The 27,939-nt window shown below is 33.7% G+C and overlaps 1 protein-coding gene across 1 annotated transcript in view; it reads right to left on the reverse strand.

Moving 5' to 3' along the window:
* LOC129808073 (death-associated protein kinase related) overlaps nucleotides 1–27,939 on the reverse strand; it is a 177,221-nt gene that overhangs the window by 2,561 nt on the left and 146,721 nt on the right. Inside the window, exons 2-3 of the mRNA XM_055857755.1 lie at nucleotides 8,744–8,956; nucleotides 75–250 (exon numbers count right to left, since the gene is read on the reverse strand). Of these exons, the coding sequence (XP_055713730.1) occupies nucleotides 75–250; nucleotides 8,744–8,956 (389 nt within the window). The remainder of the gene's footprint in view (nucleotides 1–74; nucleotides 251–8,743; nucleotides 8,957–27,939) is intronic.

Consider the following 27,939-nt stretch of genomic DNA (forward strand, 5'->3'; position numbering starts at 1 on the left):
TCGAAAATAAAAAAACCAAGGAAAAAGAATAAATTCTCTTTCCTGCAACAACAAAAAAATGTAAGAGTTCTTACCTTCGACATTATCACCACACAGCAAAATATTCTGTGGTTTCAAGTCTAAATGGGCAATGCACTTTTTGTGCAGATACTGCAGTGCTCGGAGAATTTGCCTCATACACGTTCTCGCTTGGGATTCTGTCAGTTCACCCACATTGTCCAGAATTGCCTGCAATTCTCCACCAGTCGCTCTGTTTTTTTTTTTTTTTTTGGAAAGAAAAACAGTAATTGCAACTTTAGTTACTAATAAATACAGACAATCGGGCTACGGCAATGGCAAGCGGACTTGCCGACATCAGGGGCCTCTTGACATTTCATTTTTCCATACGTTTTTGCATAGAGGCACTGAAGACTATTGGCAAGTTTTTTACTAAAGAGAATTGACTTATCAGTCTGATATATTTCGAAATTGTACATTAAAAGCTATCTAAAAATACATATTTCATAATGCTCGCCGAAATAATACAAGAACTAGGGTCGGAGGAACGTCTGTTCGACAGGGAACCCCTATTGACACTTTTGTCAAAATGTTGAAAATTATTTAATGTATCTAGTAGAATATAAGTAATATAACGTTTTTCTGTAATATACCTTTTACTATAAACAGAGATGTTCAAATTTCGTATCCCAAATGGTACAAAGTAGGGTGTCAGTAGGTGCTGACACGAGTTCTTAAAGTGTCAATAGACGTTCCTTTCACCCTACGAAGAAATTTGTTAAAGTCGCGGTACAATATCTGCAAAATTTTTACAAGGAAAAGTGAAAAATATCTTCACTTTTTGTTAGGCTTGATGGGCCCCTGCCGACATCAAATTCCCTGCTCTGCATGAGGCAGGGGAAAACGGACAAACGCACAAGTCGGTGGTGGTTTAGGTTACCCCTCAGTCACATAGGACGTCACATTCGGAGAACCCTCATTGTCGTCTATTGTCTCTCGAGTCTTGGTCACTACCAGGAGGAAGGCCTTCCCTTAACTAAACAAAATCTGATGGAAAGATTTCCTTCCACAGATTGAGTCTAGCCTCCTCCGGAGATTGGTCAAGTGTTTTGACAGTGACAAAAGCTCTTGCGAGACTTCAGCCTTGCTCTTGGTTTTTCGTGACCGTGGAGAAGATGCTTCGGCTCAGAAAGAACCTTGGACATCTCTCTACTGGAGATGATTTGTCTCCTCGCTCGTGGTGGAGCAATTCCTGCTAAGGGACAGAGTTTGCCCACTGGCGTGCTCTTTAGACACCCTGTTACAATACAGGCGGTATCGTTCAAAGTGCCGTCAACTATTAAATTACTCCGCTACGTAAAGCCCAAAATAGAAACAGGGCTCGAAAAATAAGGATTGGTGTCAATATACTCACGGATCAGCCCATAATTTGGAGGATTAGGCTGATCTTCTAAATTTACGAGGTCCAGTGAAATTACGGGGATTAGGCGACATCAGCGTCAGTGCTGAAAATAAAAAGCCTCACTTTGGGTGTTTTTGGGTACTTTTCGATGGTACAGTACTGTCTCTCTATATGCACAGCTTTTGTGTCGGTTGCATTCAAAATCAATTTGTTTACATTTTGATAAAGTAATAAAGAAAATTATTTTCTTGGTAACAAATTTTTCTTGTTTTTAATTTTCTTAATTTTAATTTTTCTGTCTCATATTATATTTAAAATAACACGGGAAATTCTAGAACAAAAAAAAATGATAATTTATTGAAAGAAAGAAAAAAAACCGTTGGGAATTTCAAAAAAGTTGTGCATATTCAGAGAGAGAACTGTCAAAAAAAGTACCCAAACTGTGCATATAGCGAGACAGCACTGTACGCAATGTCGCAAAATCTCAAAATTCATTAAGATAGGAATAATGGGAAGGTCAGAGTCAGAGTACTCCTGCCTGTATGACAAATACATTGATTTAAGAAGTATATCAGCAATCAAAGTGGACACATTAAATAGAATCCTAAGAAGGCTAATCCTTGATCCTAAACCCTCAGTGTATGATAGTTTGGGCTGATCTTTTACCGCCAAATTTTTCGAGCTGAGTATTCTCGAGAATTAGCCTGTGTCTATTTTCGGCATAAAACTTGATATGAAGTTTTGAATAACTGTCTAAATTCAAAACTCATCTGATTTTTCTGCAATTTTAGTATGTTGTAGCAAATTTTAATACCTTTTCAGAACAAATACATAATCCGATCTAGTCCAAGCAATTGCCAAGATTCAGGGGTTGAAAGTTGAAAATTTTGAAACCCCCATAGGTTTAAAATTATTGCACGTTCCATTATTGAAACCATCAGAAAGAAGACAGAGCTTTCGTCAGGCGATGAGACCTCCATACAAATAACAAGAAAATTCATGTTCTTGCTTCTTGTTAACCATAACGATTTTTAGTTCTCATTGAGATCATTAATTTAAACTCTGAATAACCAAAAAAAATAATACAAGGTGGCTGAAAAAGAGCGCATAGATGTCAAACCGCTATGGATACTGTTTGGTTTATAACCATGGTAAATATCAATTGTCTTGTAAATCACATCATTTCTCCTTTATTCGAGACACTTTTCCCCTTATTTTCAAAGTGGGTAAAATGACTTCATAAAATCAGTAACACCCAAAATTTTGTCTGGTTTGGATTAAACGGATTGAACTGACGACTAATGTACAGTAAGTTCGATCACTGTCTGAACTGTCTGATTATTATTTCTAATTTGACAATGTAAAATAACAACTATCTCGTACAACACACCATTTCTGCTTTACCAGAGACACTTTCTCTGTTCTTATCATAGAAAGGACAATGGGCAAAAGCGGTCTATGGTGCGTCCATCAATAACACCTGTATCATTGGATAGGCATTTGTAAAGGTAACAACTTTTGTTCCCAAGTTCCGAAGTTCTAAACCGTGGAGGAAAAGTTCTTGTGCATAAAAACTATTTTCGTAGAAGAAAGAGATTATACGTAAATTAATACGTAAATTATTAAATTAATACGTAAATTTCAAAATAAAATGCATTAAGTGACTGCATATTCTCTAAATGGACATAACAGCTTATGTCTTTACAATGCATAACATGCGTAGGTGGACATTGAAACATAAAAGCTCAAAGTTAAAATTTGAAACCTCATATCTCAGAAATTTATCAAACGAATTTAATTAATAAATACTAAATCGAAAGGTTTTGAAAAATCCTACAAAGTGGCTGTATAAATAAGTCCATAAATCGACCGCGAGGGGCGCTCAAGGTTATCAAAATTTTCAAATATAAGAAACTACTAAATAATTTCGCAACTATTCTCAACCGATTTTAATGATCTTGTAATATGCATGCCTGATACATTTAATGTGGTTTGGAGAGAGATATGGCCTCATTGTATTCATCGATTTCAGTAGAATCATTATAGGGGGAAGTGGGGTAACTGTGAAATTGGAATTTCTCACCTTATTTAAAAAAAAAATTGAGCCTTATTGTTTTATAATTTAGCTGCACAAACAGATTGAGAAGTTAAATAACGTTATGATATAGCTCATTTCAATTTAAAAATAGGAGAAAAATTCTAATTTCAAAAGTGCCCCACTTTCAAAGGTGCCCCACTTCCCCCTATATTTTAACTTATTTTTGTAACTGAGATTTATTTATTTATTTTCTTTTGAAATCGTAATCAGATTTTATAAGACTGAAAAGCCTTCCATAAACCTTGTTCCCATACCGAGTTTCAGCTTTCTACTTTTTCTCAGAAAGGAGTTATAGTGGAAAAAGTCCTCATTTTGTATGGGGACTGCTGGAAGGAGTGGCGTGGGGTATGTATATATACATGGTTCAAGAGCCTTCAATTACCCTCGATCCTATACGAAAATTCCACTTTCCACTTCTTTTCACAGAGGAGTTATAGTGGAAAAAGTCCTTATTTTGTTTGGTGGCTACAAGAAGGAGTGGAGGGGAGGAGCCTACATACATAGTTAAAAAGCCTATCATAAACTTTGATCTCATGTCAAGTTTCAGCTTCTTAGAATTTCTTGTTATAAAATTTCCAGGTACTACAAGTTCACCATTTGCTTATCCTTGATTTTGTAACAAAGGATAATTCATGTTGGAGAACTAAAATCAATCTGGACTGGACAGTTAACCCGGGAGATCCATACATTTATTTAGGGAAATCATGATGAACGCATATGTTTTTCGGGAAACCGGGAACTCGAGCCACTCTGCTTACAAGTTACACTTTATTTTGTAATTTCCTTTTTTTTTTAAGGAAATTATGTACTTTCAATAATTAAAATCACAATTGATGACATGAAGATAGTCAATTTTATAATCGGTTATGACGAACAGCATAATATCTCAATTGTGCAATTTTCACCGATGCAAGTCACAATTGCTGATTCCACTTGATAATAAATATTTAAAGAGCGTGAAGTGCGTAAATACTGAAAACACGGAACTGTAATTCAATTACATACGAGCATTGTCTATATCTACATTATTAATTATAATTATGTTTGATTTTGCAAGATCAAACGGACGGACAGTCAATTGCAGAAACTTGAAGTATAGCCACGTGTCTCCAAGAAGTTTGAATCTTTTAAATAAATCAAGGTAATATTCTTTTGTACAAAACGATTTCTACTACTAAGGAACGTTCTTGAAATATTGAATTATCAAAACAAGAGGCAACCATCAATACCGGTTTATTTGAATCTAATTGATTCATTTCAAACAAATTTATGCTCAAAACTCGTGAAGAAAAAAACTCATTATGGAACATAATATTAGATAGATAGAATATCTCTTTCAGTTTGTTTTATAACATGTTTTGTTGGTCTCACACAATATACATAAAATATGAATATATTGAGCATTAATTTATAATTTGTCACTGAAAAAGCGAGTTAAATGTTAATCAGAAACATGATATCACTATCTCTCTCTATGCATTAAAAATCTTAATTCATTGAAGCCTTTTAGAATGCTATTGATACCTTTAATTCGAAGCTTAAAGCTTATTCAATTAAATCTTCATTTCATGCTACATTTCTTCTGAAATGCCTGCGTACATTACGTAACTACCTTATCAGCTGCTGAAGTAACCAACGTGTGATAAAAAATGTATGAGTATAAAGTGACGAAAAAATCTCTTTTAGCACGAAAACAGCCAAAAAAGTGAAAAAAATCAAATGAGAGTTGTCAAGAGTTTGACACGCTTGTGCGAATGAAGTTGATCAAACGAGAATTTTCAAATTAAGCTGTCTGCCGAAGCGCTATTCCTCGTGAGTTGTTCAATTGCAAAACACTTTATAGATCATGCATTACTTCACGCCAAATTACCAAATGATTTAGTAACAATTTTTGAGATGAAACTATATGCGAGCTCTTTCAAAGTAATTGATTGTCGTCTTTATTTTGAGATTACCTTTTGAGCCAATTTGAACAACCGCACGTTGAGAATTTCAACATTACGATTAAATACCTCTAGACTTCTTGCAATCTGTTGAAACAAAATGCATTTGCATTGTATGTATATATACTTATTTAATTAGTATACAACTTGTTGGTAGAAAATATACTGTGTATGAAAGTGACAACCTAATAATCATTTTCATATTTACTTTAAATATAGTTTACTATAATAACAAGTAATGCTTTTTATTTTATTTAAGAAAAGAAGTTATATTGAAATGTGAGGTTAGGTCAGTTTAACCTTGAAAATTTACTTAATTTCTTGGCCATAAGTACTCAAAAACATGAACGAATTCTTTTTTTTACAATTGTTCTCGCTATTGCTAAAATTTATTAAGTTTAAGTAAAAATGAAATAATACACCTCTAGTTCATAATAAAAAAATTAGAAATTAGGGTAAGTGTGCCAAATTTCGGCCAGCTTGCAATTCCGGCCACATTTTTTTGTTCCTCGAATTTTCATGAATTCTTGGTTTTTACATAGTCTAGAGATTATACAATGCAAAAGAATAACAAAAAATATAGCTTCGCCAAACAAGATGATGTGAAAAAGTCATCTGAAGAATTCCCAATGGGCAAAGAACTATGAGAATGAAGGTGGCCAAAATAAGGCACCAAAGCTATGTCAACATTTTTATTTATTTTAAAATAAAGACTATAAATTGTCTACAAGGTTCCAAGCAACACTCCTTAAGAAAAAGTAATAAAAATATTCAATTTGTATTAATAATATTGCATTTAAAACTTGAGACTTTGGCGCTTGCATGCAACTATGCCGAAATTTAACACACTTACCCTAAATGTTTTTTTTTAAACTAAAAGTGATCAAAAATCATCTTATTTGTCTCTGACATACTAAAAATCGAAAAAAAATTGTAAGCTAAATTTAAAAAAAAATGTGGCAACGAAAAATACTTTTTTTAAATTTAGTTTGAACCCTTTAACCCTTTAAGGACGGTTGGGTCATCGGTGACCCAAAAATTAAATTTTTCCTACGATTTTCTAAAGATATGCTTTGCCCTAAAAAGTCAGAAAAAGTGATTTTTTCTGACCCCCGATTTTTGTCCTCCTCGTCCTTAAAGGCTTAAGAGCTAGTGGAATACCGGTGTCCCAAAAACAAAAACTTTTTTTTTAACTGTAGAAAGTTATCGTATCCTCTAGTGAGAAAAAATGGTTTTGTTTTTGGGACACCGGTATCCTACTCGTCCTTAAGGGGTTTAAAGCCTTGTTAATGTAAACCTTAACGCCACTTGCAGACCCCGCTTCTACTAATGGAAATGTAAATCCTTTGGCAGGATATTGTTTACACTTTTACAAAGAACAACTGGTGCAAATTTCAGTAAGATTTATCATCCGGTTGCAGGGAAACGTAAGATGGAACTTAAAAGAATGAATAAAAATCTGCACAGTTGCAATTGACAGTGAATCAGCATATTTCTTCCATTTTGAACGCACTTATTGACCATTTTTGATTGCCCTGTCCCTTATCCGAAGTTACTTTCTGAGAATTACCAAGAAGTTTTGAAGGAATCGAAGCTCAGGACAATTTGGAGGGTTTATTTGTTTTGATACGGAATGGACCATATAAGCCTTATACGGGCCTTAGACCTAGCGGTCTTCAGACTAGAGGTTTAGACCAGTTCCCGTAGGTCTCAAAATCCTAAATAGCGTGCAATTTAATTGCTTTTTGAGGGCCTAATAGATTATTTGTCTTTAATAATCCAATCCTAAGTTAAATTTTCTCAAAAAATCATGATTGATAAGAAATTAGGGCAGTTAAGCCATTTCGCGAAACCTTAGGTCTGAAGCCCGTATAAGGCTTAGCCATATGGCTTATCTTCTTTAATACCTTATCAGTCAAGATTTTTTGGAAAATTTTGACTTAGGCTTGGATTATTAAGGGCAAATGACCTACAACCTTTTTAAAAATCAATAAAATCGGTTGCGGTTTACGATTTTGAGACGCTTGGGAACTGGGCTAAACCGCTAGTCTGTAGACGGTCTTATGCCATTGTAAAACCGATTTAAAGTATAGTAACAACTGGCCAAATCAGGCTAAAACATAACCTTACTCATCTGTTGACGTAAGAACAGCAAAATCGATCTTTTCAAAAATTTTCTTCGAGGTACATATTTGACGTTATTTTTGAAGATTAGAAGGCGTTTTATGCCTACGTCTGCATATCCCTTGCCAAATTACAACCTTCTTCGATAACTTCTCAGTCAACACAAATTTATACTAGATTGGGACATTACCACGATCGGTCGCAATACATCCGTTGGTGAAATACATCCGTTGAATTTCGTAAAAATTCATTCGTACAGTGTTCGTTTTTGGTTTTCAAATTTTACTTCAATGGGCGCCGGTTTGAATGTGTACTACTCAGTACGACCTATAATTTTCTTTTTCGAGGATATACCGCATAGTTTGATAGTTTGCATGGTATCTTCTAGTCATATCCCGGACAGAAGTATCAGGGATAGTTTAAAAGCCTTTCGGTACTTTCCTTATCAGTCAGTACTCGGTCGTTGCTTCTAGTTTGCTTGAGGGTCCATTCAGGTTTTTCTATACTTACGTTACCACGCCAAAAGCTCAAACGGTAAGAGATAGAGACTTGGGAACTTAGGGGACCCCTCGTAAGTCGACCTTGGGACCATTAACATATCCATTATTTTCCTCCGTTCGTTCTCATCCTCACCAAAAGCATGTGTTTTATAGGATTGATCGAAAACTCGTCGTGCGGCTTATTTTTTCCTTTTTGGATATCTTTTAGAGATTATCCAGGCGGACATTTCGTCCTTAAACGAAAATATCGTTGAATCATATCTAATAACAGTCATTTATCAACTGAATGGGGTCAAGTTTGAGCTCGCTGGAAAGGTATTGGAATTTCGGATAAAACTGAACTGGTTCTAATCGGTTTTGTACCGAAATAAACTGATCCTAACGAGGTGGAAACAGCTTAGATTTCTAAAGGATACCATAACCTTTCCAACTAACCTGAATTTAACCCAATTGGTTAAGAAATTCCTTTTCTATAGGCCTTTAAAACTTTGACCTTGAAAAATCATCATTGGGAGTAATTCAAGGTTATTTTTATATATAAATAAAACCTTCAGTATCAAGAACGTTTTTAAGCAGTTTAAAAAGCAAAAACTATGTTATTCGATTGCTTTTGCGAGTATTTTATCACAGTTCTATTTTGACAATAAAATCACATGAGAAGTCTATTTAGAATACTTACAATTCGAGTATAAGCGCTGTTTCCGACCTTGTCTCATGGACGCTGTGCAACTTAACAATGTGTTCTGAATCTGAGCAGAGCATTAAGACAGCAATCTCATGGCAGATATCTTTTGCCCAGCACTGAGCACGACGCCTGCGTCGTAGGAATTTGGCTGCAAAACTTACGCCTGTCTTCTTGTGAACAGCTTTCCGGACTGCTGCAAATTTCCCTCTGCAACGAAAAGGAGGACAATCTCATTATAGCCAAATGTAGAAGAGTTTTATGTTCACCTGGGGAGAACTCTCCCTTTTTTTCTTAACTGTCACATTGTCTAATACAAATAAAGTATTTTCTGTGGTCCGAACAATTGGAAATAAATTATTAATAAAATTACTTTATATTGCGTTCATTCGTTCGCTTTTTTTTGCTTCTCTTTTTTTTCTTATTAATAAACTGTGTTAAGCAACGCAACGCGATAAAGACTATTATGGAAGGTTCCATCCATGAACGTGTTTTAGTGGGCGTCTCTCATAGAGCGCCTCTCTGAAAGTTGACTTTTTTTTTGCAACATGTGTATAAAATCCCATAAAATATCTGCTCAAGTATCAATTCAAGACAACCATTTCATTCATTCAATGACGAGAGAGAGAGATATGATAGAGCTGCAAGAAAAGCAACAACAACAACACCAATCATATGATCCTAATGCGACATCACTAAAGCTTGTCTTGATTTCTCATCGTCATTTTCGTTCATATCATGAGATGATCAGTGTTCCAATTTTCTCCACAAAACTCTCAATTGCTACGAAAATGGAGAAAAAGTCCAACGCAAACCACTTTTCCCTACGTACTTTTCCTTTTTTTTTCTTTCTTTCGTTACTCCCATCCATCATTAAACTTATCTATACAGGTATATGTTTGGAACTTGGTTCTTTTTGTCTCCTCATCACTTCATTCTGAACTTGTATACTCATTAACTGCAAAAAGTCTCACGCACAGATTTAAACACGCAGTTCAAAGTTTTCTAGATAAAGACTAATGATCAAGGGAGTGATACAAATTAAGTGAAGCACAAACAGGGAGTTTCACCACGTCATTTCACTTACTCGACGTGAGATGACGTGTTTGATAATCAAGTTTAAAGTACTTCACTATAGTACACAGACTTCATACGGCATATGTGATACTCACATGAAGTATATTCATAAATGTAAATTTCACTGAAACACGATAGTTTGTTGTTCTTGGTTCAGCAGAACATATACTAAAATTGGAACGATACGATAGTTTATTATTAATCGTATCAGGATATTTGTTACAATGTAATCATGTTATATTGTTGTTGACCCCGTGTTGAAAGAATCTGCTAAGTCCGTTTGTAGACCGCCTAGGAGCGCCTTCCCCATCGGATGCTTCTTTCATGTTCCCGGAGTTTTTGGGCAGAGGCGGTGCATTTCTATTACGTTTTATCACAGTGAAAATGTCTTTTCCTGACATTTAGTTGCTTGCACCGGGCGGGACTCGAACTCACAACTGTGAGAGCAGAGTCAGAGATCTCATCCGCCAAACACCCAACGGTCTTGCCTACTTAGCGCTAATGACATAGTTTCAAAAGATCGGGTTGTGACTAAAGGTCTCTACACATTGACATCAATTTCCATCAAAAATTGCATTTTTGAAGGAAATTTGAAGGAAATGAAGGAACGTCAAAATTCTGTCAAAATGTAATTTTTGACGAAAATTGTTTCCAATGTGTAGAGGTCTTAAGCCCAGAAATATGGAGACTTAGATAGGTCCTCGTTGAAACGAAGATTTCATGTTTTGTTAGTGGTTTATCGATAATGACGCACCCTTGTAGTGACACAGGGAAAAATAAAATCAGTCATTACAAAGATGAAAAGCATTATACTGGTATTCAGGTATTATACGTTTTATGATGTTTTGAACGAAATTAGATACAAAAAAAGAACAAAATGACATTTCTCCATGCACGATACTCGAGAGAAATAATTTTATGCATGAACGGCATAAACATTTGAAAATACACTTTGTTTATGTTTTCAGAAAATGTCATTTGACAGCTCACCAGATTCCAATATTGTCAGAATCTAAGCAGCAAATCTCAATGTAGGTCTGAAAAGGTTTCTGGCTCATCCTTATGCCCCAGATGCACTTACGACTTAAGCCGAGAGACGACTTAACGGAATTATAATCACAATAATGATCAGATTACATTTCAATTTAGTCAAATCGTTATTTTGATTATAATTACGTTAATCCGTCTCTCGGCTTATGTCGTAAGTGTATCTAGGGCATTAGTCACCAACAAAGCAATATTAGCGAGGAACTGGCATGAGTTTCAGCCCGTTTGATGAAGTTTATCTGGAGAACAGGTTGGCTTGACACATCCTGCCCTTAATAGGCGAAAATTCTTTAGGGGATGCATATTGGGCCCAATAGAGCAGCGGTCAACTTTGACCACCTCTTCTTCGAAATCTAAATCTAGCTTGTAAAATTTGACAGGAAAGATTTATCTCAAACTGTCATACACTGAGGACTTAGTATCATCAGTTAGAGGTTCTTTACACGAACTTCCTTTGCTTCACTAGAAGGGAACCGGAATTCGTCGGGGGAATGGAGTCACTCTTGGAAAAACGACAATCCTTTCCATTTTTTATGTGGAAAGGATTGTCGTTTTTCCAAGAGTGACTCCATTCCCCCGACGAATTCCGGTTCCCTTCTAGTAAATTTCCCTAACGTCGGTTTTCAATACAATGATTCCTTTGCTTCCGAATTTTACAGGATAAATATTCTCGAGGATCAGCCTGAGTCTACTTTGGCCCTTAGGGTATTTTGAGACACATGCCCTTTAAGGGACATGCTGTAATGGTGCTTTTTTATATCCTCACCCATCCCTCTCTATACCCAGGTCTCAGGCCCTAGGCCTATCATGACCGAAAACCTACACGGTTAAACAACTGTCACTAACTCACAATCACTTACATAAAAATAAATAAATAACATAACATAAATCTGTAAACTATAATGGTGCTATTCCAATGAGAAATGAACCTGGTTTTTTCGGCACTTTACTGTTCGCAAGTGCTTCTGCATTATCGACTTTTCTTTGCGTTGGTTCTCATCTCGACTTTTTTCCTAATCCTCGCCGTGATGTGTCCTAAAACCATCAAATAGTCTTGACAAGAACCAACATAAAGAGAAGTCGATAATGGAGAAGAACTTGAGAACAGTAAAGTGCTAAAAAAAAATTTTCATTTTCATTACAGAAGCATCATAAAGCAGGTCCGTATTACTATTTTTCAATAGCAGACTGAAGATAAATAACATATTTATGCATTCATGAAATGCATGGATCTTTTTAGAAATTATAATTTCTCAAACACTAAATTATTCTTCTTCAACAATCTGAAATCACATTTTGCTCTCAACTCTGTTTAGACAGCAAAATCCGAGTGCGTTTTTGCAGATAACAAAAAAAATAGCAAAAGAACTTAACATTGAGAGAGAGAAGACCCTTTGCGTGTTGAAAATTGCAATTTTCTTCAATGAGATAGCAAAATGCGATAACAGAAAAAGACTGTTTAATCTCGTTTTTCTCTCTCATTTTTTTTCTTGTAAAATATTATGTTTTTTTCTTACTTCATCCAACGAGTCCATGAAAAGAATGAATGAAATTTGTAGTGTGAGAAATCTTTTGGAGATCATTCATGAATTTAATTCTATGTGACACTCCCGCACCCACTCATCGGGTTAATCCCATATTGGCCAATGCTCCGACTTCATCAGCATCCTCCCTCGTCTCTTCAAAATCTCCAAAAGATGGACAATCAACAAGCCCAAACAGAATCGGGAGTGGTGTGTTAGAGACTTCAAGCAGCATAGATTGTGACTATTGATTAATGCCCTCAATTCTCTGCTAGTTCTTCCTTCCTGCCCCTCTAACATTCTCACCTCTATCGAACAAAAGACTTTTCGCTAAGAAATTCATCTCGCTCTCATCTCAAGTGCCAATGGTCAAATAATGGAAAATCCGTTAGAAAAATCTTCATTATTGACTCGCAAAAGCTGAACTTTTTTTTTGCCATCGACAATAAATTTAATTTGCACAGAATCATCTTCGTCCAAATAAAATACCAAAAAATCAATAAGTTCCAAACATGATCAATCGCACGGTTAAATTCAATGGAGATGAACTTGTTTGATCTCTGAGCTATATTATTTTTTCTTTGGTGAATTTCGTAGCACAATAAAATAAGAAAAAAAAACTCTTCCTCACATTCTCAGCATGGAGATCTTCTTGTGCCAATTGACTACAAAAATAAACATCAGGTTTACCTTCTTCATCACCCGCACAAATTCCTTGAACTATGCCTGTGAAGAGTGTGCAAAAATTCAATGACTTTATGATCATGGATTTCGATGACAATCCATTTTTGGATATCAATGCGGAATTAGTAAGAAAATTGAATTCACCATCGAATTTATTTAATTTCATCTTCTCCAATTTTGTATATTCTTGAATGGTAATCATTTGGTAAGATGAAAAAGCTAGACAATATTTTCCATAATCGACACATAAAACATTTAACAATGATGTCCTATTTTGCATGAAAAGATCCCAGGAGGGCTTATAGTTACTTATAAACTCGTAGTATTGTATTTTTAAAGTTAGTTTGTAATGTAATTGATATCTAAATCAAATTGGTGAATTATTTTAAAAAGTATTAGTAATCAGATAGTTTTTTTTTGGGAATTAGCTATTTGATAATATAGGGACAAGTGGGGCACCTTTAAAATTGAGCTTTTTACTCTAATTCTTAAATTGAACTAAACGTTATAAAAATGCAAGTTTGTTTCAGAATTGGTTTGTGGATCTAAATTATGACATGGAGTTATCACAGTAAGGTCTTAGTTCCATTTAAAAGTAAGAGAAAAAAGCTCAGTTTCAAAAGTGCCCCAATTCAAGGGTGACCCATTCCCCCTACAGTGTTTTAACCATGTAACAGCTATCCCAAAAATTTATCATTTTAAAAAGTAACGCTTGAAACTGCCCCATAGTCCCCTATATTGTTTATGGTACGGAATTGTCAGTGACTATATCATTATAGTTCAGCCGGGTTAAAAGAGATGACAACAATTTAGGGTTGCCAGAGAATTCATATACAGTAGAGTCTCGCTATAGGCCATCGCTCTATAGTCCACAATTTATCGACCGTTGATTTCAAAACACTGATTTTATGTTAGGTTATGTTTTTTGTACGCAACAAGCATAATTATATTTTAATATTTTTGGCAAACTTTATTGAGTAGTTGTGATAATTGTGATCCATAATGAAGAGAGCGAGGACATGTACCACAATCGCAAAGAAAGTGGAAGCCGTCGAGCAATTTCAATACTAAAAGTCGTTGATAATTTTAAAAAATTACATGGACTATAGTGCGACCCAAGTGTCAAATCTGAAACCAAATATGGACTATAACGAGACTCTACTATACACATTCTCCGGTTCAAAACGAAATTTTACGAGCTCTTTAAATAGGGTACCTCATAGCAAAAGAGAGCGGAATAGGAATAACAAGCGGAAAATTCCTCAGAATTTTCCTGCATTTTTCCTTGAAAAATTCCATAGGAATTTTTCATAATATATTCCAAGGAAATTTTTTTCTGTGGAATACTTTAATGGAAATGTTTGTAGATTTTATGTGGATTTTAAAACCTAAATAAAATAGAGAAAGAATGAAGTTGTCACATGCATATCATTCTTTTATTTCCGAATATTAAAGAAATAGCAAAGATTACAAGGATTTTACTATGTCTTAATAAACCAGCAATAACGAATTAGCACTTCAGATAATAAAAAGTGTTTGATAAAAAATATATAATATTTATCCTAAAATACACATTAAATGACATAAAAAGAATATTATTTTAGGTTGGCAACATATTTAATGTAATCACTTCACTATTATCTACACGAAATGCAGTAACTCATAATTAATTTTATTATAATTGTCACAGGAATCACTAAAAATATTTGCGGAAGGTTTGGAAACAAATTATCCATGTTTTCACAACACCATTTTATTTGCTACAGTTTCGACAAAAATAGTGGAAAAAGCGTGGAAAACCCTATGAAAAGACAGTGGAGTTTTCCATAGGATTTGTCCAGCTTATCACGCGGATAATTCACGTTAGATTTCCCCTATATATGTTTCGTGGAGTTCCGCAAAAATTAACGTTGGAAATCTAATGGATCATACTTGAAAACTCCATGGAGAGCTATGATCCCAACACTGACTGAGAAAAAAATAAGGGTGCGATTAACTTTTTTTTACTCATAACTTTAACACCTTTTAGGTGTAAAAATATATCAACATTTTTTAATGTTAATTTTACACCTCTTTAAGCGCAAAATTAACATGAAAAAGGCTAACTTTAACCCCTAATACACCTAAAAAGCATAATATTTACATCGATTTCGGATCAATACTGCAGGGTAAAATAAACATTTCCGGAATGTTATTTTAACTTTTTCGGATTTTTCTCAGTGATGGAATTTCCCACTCTAAATTCCATGGAAATCATTGCAATTTGTATGCTAGTTTTACACTGGAATTTCCGTGGAATTTTGCTATGGGGTACACTTATGTGCTGAAGAAGCCTACAACTTTAGCCAACAGACGGTTTAACGTAGTCATAATTAAAATAATAAATTAGACTATATTTCCACCAGTTTCAAACTAAGCCGTCTTGTGACTTAAGCCGTAAGTCTGTTTAGGGTTTTATATTCATGTCTACATTTCATTATATAAGGATCTCAGTGGCGCAATAGGCAATACCGTTGGTTTCTGGAAGCATGGAAGAAGTATTCACATTTCAGGAAGGCACTACGGGATATACGGGATACAACATGATTGAATTGTTGCAAATATATCTCGATACGAGTCATAATAATTTCACTATGAGGACAAAACTACCATCTAAAAAAACCCAGGAAAAATAAAAAAATAAAAGTTTCTTTTAGAAACTTGCACCTCTTAAAATAGATTTTTAAAAATATAGGGTAAGTGTACCAAATTTCGGCCAGCTTGCAATTTCGACCATTTCTTTTGTGTCTCAAATTTTCAGAAATTTTTAGTTTTTGCATACTCTAGAGAGATTATACAATGCAAAAAAAGTCGCTCCGATGAAAGAGGTGATATGAAAAAAAACTGGAAGAACTCCAGAATCGAAAGGAACTGTGAGAATCAAGGTGGCCGAAATATTACCCAAGGCTATGTCTATATTTTTATTTGTTTTTAATTATATTAACAATGATTAAAAAAAAAAAAACGAAACCGATAAACTATCTACAAAGTTGCAAGCAACACTCTTGAAAAGGAGTAATAAAAAAAATTCAATTTCTTATCAAAATATTACATTTCAAACTTAAGACTTTGACGTTTGCATGCAACTATGCCGACATTTGGTACAGTTACCTTTATTACTATTGTTGGAAATTTCAAAATACTGAAGTCAAAACACGGTAAAGACATTCAAGAAATCTCCTCTATTTCCTTCTCTTACAATGTTTCAGAGATTGATTGTCTCCTTCCCTAGGTCTACAATTTGTTTTTGGACAATTTTTTAAAATATTTTCTTTTGTATTTTTTTTTCAAATAAAAACTAACATGGGTAAGTATGGGGATGCTAAAAAATGCATTTAAGATCAATTAAAAGTGCACTCGAGCATTCTGCCATGTTTCATTCCCTTTCAGTTGCATTTTAAAATTATACTCAGAGACCAAAATTAAGCAAAAAGATGAAGAAAAGACACAAGAAAGCATTTAGTGAAACCTGCAGCTGCTCCCATGGACCTTTTTGAGAGAGAGAATCATTTGTAATATTAGAAATTGAAAAATTACACGATATCATCGGGTGACTCTCCATTATGTATGAAAAGAACCATCCAAAGAGACACAGAGGCATGTGTGGTTATATATGAAAACTTTATAAAATGTCTTTCTATTTTATATGAATATTAATTTTTCGCTATAGAGAAAAGTCCGAGCAATCCAGAAAGACGGCGACATCGACGACAAAACTAATAGAAGCACATTAGTCTTCTATATATGAGCCAGAAAAGTGCGCAACATCCTCCAATATAGGCAGAAATTGTTCTCTGTTTTTTTTTCTTTCTTTCTTGCCCTGCTCTTATGGAGAGACAGCAGCAGCAATTCTCAAGTGTTCCGAATTCAACAAAGAGTTTAAAGGTTAAAGTGGAAGACGTGAATGGTCACAATGTGAGAGAGGCTATAGGAAGAAAGAAGGCGGTCAACTTGGCTTATGTCTCTCTATTACATTTCCTCCCATATATCATCTATCGCATTAATATTCCTCCTGCCACTTTAACCCATTAGCTTAAATCTCATATTAGTTTAAAAATGAAATGAACTTTTACTTCTTACTTATTCTTTGTGTTAAATTCTAGTGAAGGGTCTTAAATGATATTTTACTCACGATTTTAAGAAATGAGAACAGTTAGAAAAAAAAATGAGAACAGTTGTCAGCGTCACTCGAGGCAGAAAACAGCGCCCTCAAACGGATTAAATCGTCAGTGTCAGTAAATTCTTGACAATTTATTTTATCGCGATGTCCCAGTGAACATATTTTTCCGTGTTTTTATTTAAATATAATACAAAAAATATTTTGTACAATAATAAATAAACATTAAACAATAGTCCTTAACCCGTTACATTAAGAAAATGTACAAAAATGGGAACAGAATTGAGAACACTAATGGGTTAATAAAATCTCATTGTTTCCCCAATGAGCACGCTACATATCTTGTGGATATAGGACACGCGGGCAGAATGTAAAAATCTTTGTTTGCCAGAGTCATTCCAATATCGACCTGCATCTTGTTTTAGATCTAAATAAAATGATTTAGCAAAATTCAATTTTTCACCAAATTACTTTTCTTGCCATCAACGCTTTCTTCATCCGAGGTATTTGAGTATGGAAGCTCACACGCAAAATGTACACAAAAATTTAAATGGATTTTGTATTGGCAAAAAAAACCCATAAAAATTTATAATAATTTTCTTGGAATTTTCTATGCCACTTTGGAGAACCAAAAGAGGGAAAGTCTTTTTTTTACCATTTAGAAAATAAAACTTTGAAATGAATCTGTCTTCAAAGATCGTAAAATTTTTAGTGGATATTCCCATTGTCGAGTTGGTTATTGGGAGAATTTCTAAGAAACTGTTTTAGGGGTTTCATCAACAAATTGAGAGTTGAAAGAAAACAAAAGTATACTTTTTTCAAATTAAAATATAGTTTTCTGTCTTTAGTTTTCTGAAATTTCAAATTTGCATATTTTTAGAGATGATTTACATAAGACAAACCTGAATGAATTATGATAAAATGATAATTATGAGCACATTTTTCTTGTTATTGTGAATGTATTCTACTGTTGATAAAGCAGATAAAATCAAGGATATTCGAAGCATTTATAAAGAGTCTCGTATTACTTTCATATATATTTGTTGCATTAAATCGTATTTATCCTTCTATTTAATCTGTCATATTTCGCATTGGATTAAAAATAATAACAACAAAACCAATGCCGATGAAACTTTTTTCTTAGTTGGATTTTATTTTGCATTAGTCGGTTTATTACCTGAATTACTGATTTAAAAAAAATCATAGTAATTTACTGAAAATATTGTAAATTGTTGCAAAAAAATATTAAAGATTTATTTATTTACTAAAAAAAATCAGCATGAATAATTGAAATATGGGAAGTGCTCATAAATTTGAACAGTTTCTAATTTCGGACACTCTGAGGATAAAATTGGACACTGAAAACAAAATTGATTAAAATTATGGATTTTTTTGGAATTATTTGTTCTTTTTGAAAGATTTTAACACTAAATTCGTTAAATTTTGACTATGATTAGAGTTAAAATTGCTTTGTTGAATCTTCAGTGTGAGTAATTGCTTACGAGAAAAATGAGAGAATTTCGTCTTCAGAATTATTTAGCTGTATAGTGAAGTACTAAAATGTTGCCTCGCTTTTTTGAGTGGTATTATTAAATATTCATTGAATATTGTGTTGATTCACATTAATAGTGATTTGTTCATTTGAACTGAAGAGAGATTTACTTTGTCAATTACGTTTTCCGTTTGAAAAATGGACAATTTTCTCAGATATTCAACAGTGAAGTGATACATCTTATTTTGGACAGGTGTCTTTCTCTCAAAATATCGTGAAGTTTTAGCCTTTGTGATGACTAGGTTGTATAAATGCCTGGAGAAACAAAGGAGCATCATCTCTACGAACGAGATGTAGTGAGAAAAGCAACAAAAGCCTTAAGAAGGTCCCGAAAAGGCCAAGGAAAGCGCGAATCCGCGCGTACTTGGAGTACCGCTTTAATGAATGATATGGAGAATTTACGGGCTTCTTGTGACATTCTAAAATTCCTTCTCATAAACACGAAAAAGACTTGATAAGATCGAGGCGTATTTGTAAGTTCAAAATCACAAGCAGTGTCCGAAATTACAAGCATGGTGTCCAAAATTACAGTTACACTCATCTCTACATACTAATTCATTTTTAAACGTTTTAAGACTAATTTTAGTAAAAAATAAAGACGATAAACAGCTTGCTAAGTTTCTAAACAACCCTTTTGAAAAGAGAGTAACAAAAAAATAAATTATTATTAAAAATATCGGACTTCAAACTTAGAATATTGCTGCTCATAAGCACCCTGTCCAAAATTATGACCACTTGCCCTATTAGACATTGAAGCTTCGAAATGGATTTTTCGATCATGGCGCCCGTAGTTGCTATAATATAAAGAGCATAAAGTAATGAGGCTCTTTTTAAAAATTTGAAACTAAATTTTGAATATTAAGGCTTAAGATTAGGTGAACTGTACCCTGTCAAGGCTTTTTAAATAAAAACTTAAGGCCAAAGAGCTATATGATTAAATTGATAGACCCTGAATTTAAATAAACTCAGCCTGATCCTCGGAGATATTTATCCTATAAAATTTGGCAGTAAAGGATTAGGCAAAGCAAATTTATGCAAAGGACCTCTAATGATCCTAACAAGCCTCCATTGTAAAACAGTTTAAAATAAATCTTTAATGCCAAAATTTCAATGCTAATGTTTTTGAGGATCATGCTGATTTACATTCTACGATGCAGATCTTTAGTATCAAATTTATTTAAATTCCAAAGTTAAAACGTTCTAAATTTCGCAATAACAAAACTCGAATTTAAATGTAATTTTCAATTGGTTCAATTGTACGCATGATACCGTTTGTTAAGGCTCGTAGTAAGTCAAATACGGGTTGAAGTGCACATGGCAATTGGTTGAGATCTGTGGCAAAGACAATCAGAGCCAGTGCCCCCATAGTTCAGTTGGTAGAGCAGTCCCCTGGACAGCGAAAGGCCCCCAGTTCAAGCCTGAGTAGAGGCAGGAATATTATCCTGTCTCTATTTGGATTAAATTTGTGGAGTTGGAAATCACTAGTTCTGATTGTCGTCTCTCTGTTAGTCCACATGAAAACGTGATAATTCAAAGTTTTATGAAGGACATCAAAAAGATTGTTTCATTTCGAATTAGGGGAAATGGGACACCTTTGAATTCGTGCAACTTAAAAAGTGGGCATTTTCTCCTATCTTAAATGGAACTGAACCTTATTGTGATATAGTTGTTTAGTTCTAAAAACCAATTTTGAAGCTAAATTACATTAAATAAGTCTCAATTCATTTTAAGAAGTCCGATTTCAAAGGTACACCATTTCCCCCGACGGATGCTGAAATTTTAAAGAATCTCAGCTAAATTATTGTGTCACTTTAGAATTTAAAGAAGATCTAAAGCATTACATAAGTTTTGGCATGGGTATGGCCTTTACAAATATCCATAGTCCATATCTATTACAGTTTTCTCCCCAGCAGCATTAGTACTACGAAAAAACTGACAGTAGAACAGAAGTTATAGGATCGAATGAACACCTCTTGAACATGTTTACAAACAAAAGTATTTGTGCGCTGGGCATAAGTGTTCAAATTTCGTACTCCAAATGGTACAGAGTAGGGTGTCAATAGGTCTTAACACGAGTTCTTAAAGTGTCAATAGGTGTTCCTTTCTCCCTAAAACATAAAAGAATCTCAGTTAAAATACTTCTTTCTCTAAATACATATCCATTGAGTGCAAAAATGTAATAGTGAATAAAAAAAATTCGCACAATTTTGCATAATTTCCCTTCATTTTCATTTTCATACTCCCATGACCAGACAACCGAAGAATTTGCCGCTGAAAATGACTCTTTGAGATGAAGAAATGAGACAAAAATGTCTTGGATAAATGTACGGAATGAAATGGTTCGTTGATTCTCTTGTGCTCTGTTTTTTTTTCTCGTCACGTTGTAATTCACATATAACTATATAATATTGCAATATTGTGTGCAGTGTGAGAGTGAGATCCAGGAAAATGTCTTGGAATGGACCAACAATGCCGGATGTTGATATTATTAAAGAAGAACAAGAGTATTATGGTGTACAAATGAATGTGTTTAAAAGAAGCCTTTGGTAGGGCATGAAATAAGAAAAAAAAATAAAAAAGAGTTAAGTAAAAAGAAGGTGGAGAAGCTACAAATGCAACAAATACAACCATCACTCACGTTAAAATTGATGAAATTGGTTAAATTGTACGGTGTTGAGCGAGAAAGTCTTTTCCCTTCAATATTTCACACCATTTATTCTACCTACTTTTGTCCTCTTTCGCGTTCATGTTTACAAATATAAGCATTACCAATTTCAATATACATACATTTATGTTGTTATGCTTTTGTTGAAACTGTTGTGATGCATAAAACAATAATCAAAATCCATGATTACGTTAAAGAAACACTTTGGCATGCTTTACAAATTTATTTATGATCTCTTTCTTCTTTCTTCAATTTTTCCTTTTTATAACCCTCCCTGGCAATTACTAAAAATGATGAAAAGTCTTTCATTACATTATAAGATTTATGTATTAATCCGATGGATTCAGTAGTAAACCATCGGATTTCGTCATAGTTCAACAAAAAAAAATGAGAATGAAAAATGTTAAAAAGATTAATTTATACGACGAAAATGCAATTTTAAGTTTCATGCCAAAGATATATTGCTCGTGTACACGTTATTAAACCAATTTAATCCACTTTGTAGGTTTATAGTCAAAACTAAAAAAAAAATAGAAAAGCTCTGCATCCAATGGGAAACTGTGTCAAGCGATGACAACAATCTTATTGGAGTTCACAGTCAATGGGAAAATTATTGAGAGTCTCACTTGAGGCAATTATTGTGTCTGTTTTTCCCAACTGCACAATTTACTCCGAAGTGTTTGCATGAAAAGCTCCAACATACAGAGGCTGAATTATTAATTCTCTGAAATATTTGCAATTAATTTCAATAAATTCCCAACTTGAATTCTCATGAATGATTGCCAACTTTTTTTTTTTTTCAAGAAAATCAATGAACATGCTTCTGAGATCTTGGTAAATTGATTTTTCGCGCCCACTAATCAAGTGTAAACATGATAAAATTTAATAAAAGTCATTTCAGAGAATTTCTTTCTTTATACAGACTAAATAACACTATCAGTTTTCTTACTTATAATTTACGTCATAGTCTCAGAGAGAATATTATTATGGGGATTTATTCATACTTTAATATGAACCCAACGCCACTTTCTGCAAATATAAGCTTGTAGATCACTTAAAGCTTAACATTCCACAATTGAGCCTTGTTATCAGTCAGATAAGCTGAAGGGAGGTTATTGGAATGTAAGAAGGTAATATGATAAATAGCGAATTATCGCGCATTTATTGATGGACTTAAATCTTCACATCATGCATAATTTATTTATAATGGAGAATAATCGCTGGAGAAATCCTCAACCACATCTTAGATGCTATAAACCTTAAAAGTAGTTTCTGACAAAAATTAAATTTGATCACTACTCAATTCGGAAGACAAAAAGAATGAATTTTCCTTGCAATTTTTAGTAAAGGGAAAATAGGGGAAGTGCTCATAATTTTGGACAGTCTGCTTATAAGCATCGATGTTCCAAGTTTGAAGTGCGATATTTTTAATACTAATTGAATTTTTTGTTACTCTCTTTTCAAAAGGGTTCTTTAGAAAATTGGCAAAATGTTTATCGTCTTTGTTTTTACTCAAATTAGTCTTAATACGTTGAAAAATGAATTGATGTTGAGATGAGTTGGACTCGAATTTTGGATATCTTGCTTGCAATTTTAGACATTTTGCTTGTAATTTTGGACAGACAATCCGCCTCAATAAGATGCCCATTATTTTCCATTTCAAGAATTTATCCTACAAAGTCCTTTTCCTGTTTATGAGAAGGAATTGTAGAATGCCACAAGATGCTCGGAAACTTTCCATATCATTCATTAAAGTGAGTTGACTTTGGTACTCCAAGTACGCGCGGATTCGCGCATTCCCTGGCCTTTCTGGGACCTTTTTAAGGCTTTTATCACTACGTTTCGTTCGCAGAGATGATGCTCGTTTGTTTCTGCAGCCATTTATACAACCTAGTCGTCATCACAAAAGCTAAAACTTTAGAAAATTTCAGAAAGAAACACCTGTCCAAAGTAATAGGTATCACTTGACCGGTGAACCCCTGACAAAATTGTCCATTTTTCATACGGAAAACGTAATTCACGAGGCAAATATCATTTCCGGTCAAATGAAAAAATCACTAAATATTAACATGAATCAACACAATATTCAATGAATATTTAATAGCATCACTCGAAAAGCGGGGGAAAATTGTTAGTACTTCACCACAGCTAAATAAGACTGAAGTAAACACGAAGTTCTGTCATATTTCTCTTAAGCATTTGTTCATACTGAAGATTCAACAAAGCAATTTTAGCTAAAATCATAGTCAAAATTTGACGAATTTAGTGTTAAAATTTTCCAAAAAGAACAAATATTTAAATAGAATACATTATTCATCAAATATTGAAAACAAAATTCCATAATTTTAATCATTTTGTATTTAGTGTCCAATTTTACCCTCAAAGTGTCCAAAATTAGAAGCTGTCCAAAATTATGAGCACTTCCCCTAAAAAGCTTTCGTTTTATCTGCATCTATCTTTAGATGTTAATTAATAAATTAAAGCCATATTTTTTTTAAAGATTTAATTTTTCTTATTGATCTTTTGCTTGTAGTTATTTACCTAAGTATATCGCCTGATAATTTTTATTTAAAAAAAATGTAGTTTTTGAATAATCCTGATACTTTCAAAATAGACAATAGGGCAACTCAAAATATCAGTTATCATTTTCTACATTCCTCTGTCGAATTTCGTAAAACTTTGGATGTTTAGCCCTTAATGGACGAGAGGATTAAAAATTACGAACCAGAAAAATCATTTTTTTTCAGATTTCTAAGAGCAAAACATAATTTTAGATGATTTACAAAACAATTTTTTTTGGGGTTATCGGTGACTCAATCGTTCTTAAAGGGTTATGCTCTAGACATACCTACGGCTTAAGCCGATATACGGCCTAAAGTAATTATAATCAAAATAATGATCAGATTACATTTCTATTAGTTTCTAACTAATCCGTCCTTCTGCTTTAGCCGAGAAACGGTTTAGTTAGTGGAAAACTAAAGGAAATTTAGTCAAATCATTACTTTGATTATAATTAAGTTAATCCGTCTCTTAGTTTAAGTCGTAAGGGCCTTGACAGACCTGAGGATTAGCCGAGAGACGGCTTAGCATAATTATATTAAAAATAATGGTCAAACTACATTTCCGACATTTTCCACTAAGTCGTCTCTCCCCAAACGGCAATTTTGAGGAAGATTATCAGTTTAAGTCGTAAGTGTGTCTAGGGCATAAGCGTGCTTAGTACATTTGGCAGAATTATGTAAACTATGTATGGCTAAAATCTGAAATATCAGCGCACTCAATGGGTCGAGAGGTAGAACACTTGCTCTATGATGCAAGTATCCTAGGTTCCTATCCAATTTAGGTCACCATGAATTTTTCTGGCACTAAAACTTTACGGATGAATGGGACACCGGTGTCCCAAAAATAAAAACTAATTTCGGACTATTTAGAGGACAAAATAACTTTCTACAGTCAATAAAATTGCTTTTATAAAAATTGCTTTTAAAGGTTTAAAGCTGCTCGAATTGCATCCAGTAACCTTTACTACATTTGATTCCACGGGTTCTAGGTTTATGTCAACTCCATTCCTGTATAAGATAAATTAATAATGCATGTTACGAACTTCCCTTGCTGGAAGGCCTTGTTCCACTTCTACGGACTGTAGCGCCACCATTATAATTATTATCCATCTTGCCCCATCTTCCCCTAATATTGTAGTAAATTTTAAAATTTATAACCGTTAGAAAATGTCTTTTGCACAGCCCATATATACATCTCAAACTAAATCCGATAAACCGATTTAGGGATTAAGTTTTAACTTATTGATCAACAATTTTGCAATGAAAATAAACTGTAATTCATACAGCTTCAGACATAAATTGAAATAAACAAGTCTTGGACGATATTATCAATATTTAAACATTTGCTCTCCACAACATTTTCAATAGACATAAATAATTAAGCAAACAGTGAAGAAAAATCCCGTAGTATTTCGCACAATTATGAAAAAAAATGTAAAGGAAGATGCATTAAATGCGGTCTAAAGAGTAAATTTAGCACTTTCCGTAAATTATCACCCATGTCATCACTTTTAAAAAATGATTCTTCTTTCATTATTTTTTTTTGTCAACACCCAGGAAAAATTGTGTAATTCTCAGTATTGTCTCATACACTTTAAAAGACTATTCCTCACTTTTCGATCGCGAGTTCCGGATTATTGTCTCACAAGATGACATGATGATTACTCGGAGGAATTTCACACATTATCCACGCGATCAACAACCCAAAAAAAAGACTGCTCAAGAATCCATCACACATTCCACAATGACAGAGAAAATTGTGAAATAAACAAAAAAAAATATATATAGAGCTGAGAAGAATGAATTAATTTTATATAGCGATGGAAAAACAACGCAATATTCTTGTTTCTTATCTCTATGATAATGGCTGTTTAAATTGAAAAATTCAATTTTTTTGATAAAAATTTGTAATAATAATGTCGCTTGGTCTTTATCACTTCCTCTCTTTCTCGTATTGAGATATTAAGAAGAGACTCTCTTATAAGTTGGAGTATGTTTGGTCATAATCAGCACAAAATGATAATTCTATGCGAATATTCATCCAACAAAGAGAAGAAGTTGTGCCTCCTCTTCAACTCAATGTAATTTGCAGTTTGTCGTAACCTTGACAGATTTTCCCATTTCCATTTCTGCTGTTTTTTTTTTCTTTCTTCTTTTTTTTCTTTTAAATATTTCAACATAAATTAGTGCTAATTATTGAAAAATTCATGTTTTTGCCGCTATACCTCTTTTGATTTTATGGATAGATGATATAAACAAAGAAAGATCATTTGGCCAAAACCTCTTGGTCTTGAGTTACTTTGACATACAAAACTCCATAACTTTTGAAGTATTTCAATCAAAGAGTTTTTTTTGTGCATGACAAGACTTTAAGGCCAGCCCTCAAGAAGATCAAGAAGTAACAGTGGCATCAATCTTTCACAATTTCACATCACATTCCTTCGGGGACAGAGATGTACCAGAAAAAAGTCCGAGATAAAGAGAATGAAAAAAAGATTGCTTCCAAAGTGATTGCAATTCTTTTACTTTTAATTTACATCTTTAAATTTAAACGTTTTTTATTGCTCAAATTGTAATAAGATAGTGAATCGTTTTAATTAAAATATGGTGATATGCTGAGCAATTTGTAGGCCAAGAGGTATGAGGTGACAATTTAGCAAGGGGTAGATGACTGTACCGCTCATGATTCACTCGTGTGTCGATCTGTTCTAAAAGTGGTTCCAATCTGTCGATCTCGTGTCCATCTTCCAAACTTATCCCGATTTACCGATTTCTGTAAAAATTTTGCCGAACCTTCGATTTCTTAGCAAAATAATGCCGATCTGCCGATTCTTAGGGCCCAAATAGATCCAGGCTGATCCTCGAAAATATTTAGGCTGTAAAATTTGACAGTAAAGATTTATCCCAAACTGTTATATAGTGAGGGCTTTGGAATATCAATTAGAAGCCCTTTGCATAAATTTCCTTTACCTGATCCTTTACTATCGTATTTTATAGGCTAAATATTCTCGAGGATCAGCCTAAGTCTATTTAAACCCTTAGCTCCAGATCGGTACTATTTGGCCGATCGCCATTCATGGTTCACTCTGAGAGCCACTTATTCACCCCTTGCAATTTAGCATCTACTGCAAACCCCCCATAAAGTTAACCCCAAATAATCTGTATCTTTGAATAACCCTATATCCCATGTATTTCCTTGCGGATATGTGCTTCTTTTTCAAACTTAGAAAAAAAAAACTTACATTACTTTATCTGATTATTATATATTTTAGAGGTTGTTAGTCATGTCTTCGAGCAATCTTCAAAGACTTTTTTTCTACTCCTTCCTTTTACAGAAACTAGTGCGGAATTGTCTCAAGGCAAGTAGCCTTATATGTAAAAAAAAAGAAATAAAAAAGAAAGAAAAAAAAACATTATTCAAAGTTTACCGAAAACATTTTCTATTTGTACTTTCACGCAATTAGTTAAAATAATTACAACTCTCTGTAAACACAACATTGAGAAAAGTACCAAGAAGAATCTTCTTTGTGACCTTCCTCTTCAACATTTCCATATCTTCATTTTGTTGTATATAGATGGAAAAATTATAACCAAGAGACGTTTTCATTCACAACATCACACTGTTTGGTGCAAAATGAAGGCAAAAGAAACTTGAAAAGAAGAATGGAACAAAGATACCGGCAAACCAAGAGTCATCAAATGATCCAAGAAAGTCAGACAGAGAAGGTATGATGATATTGACGATGGATAAAAAAAAATGTGAATTAAATTAAATGAGAGCGGATGGACACGAAAGCCTATACATTCTTTTTTTTTCTTTGGAAAATAAAAAAAAAGTCAGAGCAATAATTTCATGGAACATTTAAACAAATTGCCCCCCCTATCTTGTGGTGTCCCAGAGACATCACATTTTCATCGTCCAACAGAC

The sequence above is a fragment of the Phlebotomus papatasi genome, chromosome 3 (genome assembly GCF_024763615.1).
Source record: "Phlebotomus papatasi isolate M1 chromosome 3, Ppap_2.1, whole genome shotgun sequence".
Lineage (NCBI taxonomy): Eukaryota > Metazoa > Arthropoda > Insecta > Diptera > Psychodidae > Phlebotomus > Phlebotomus papatasi.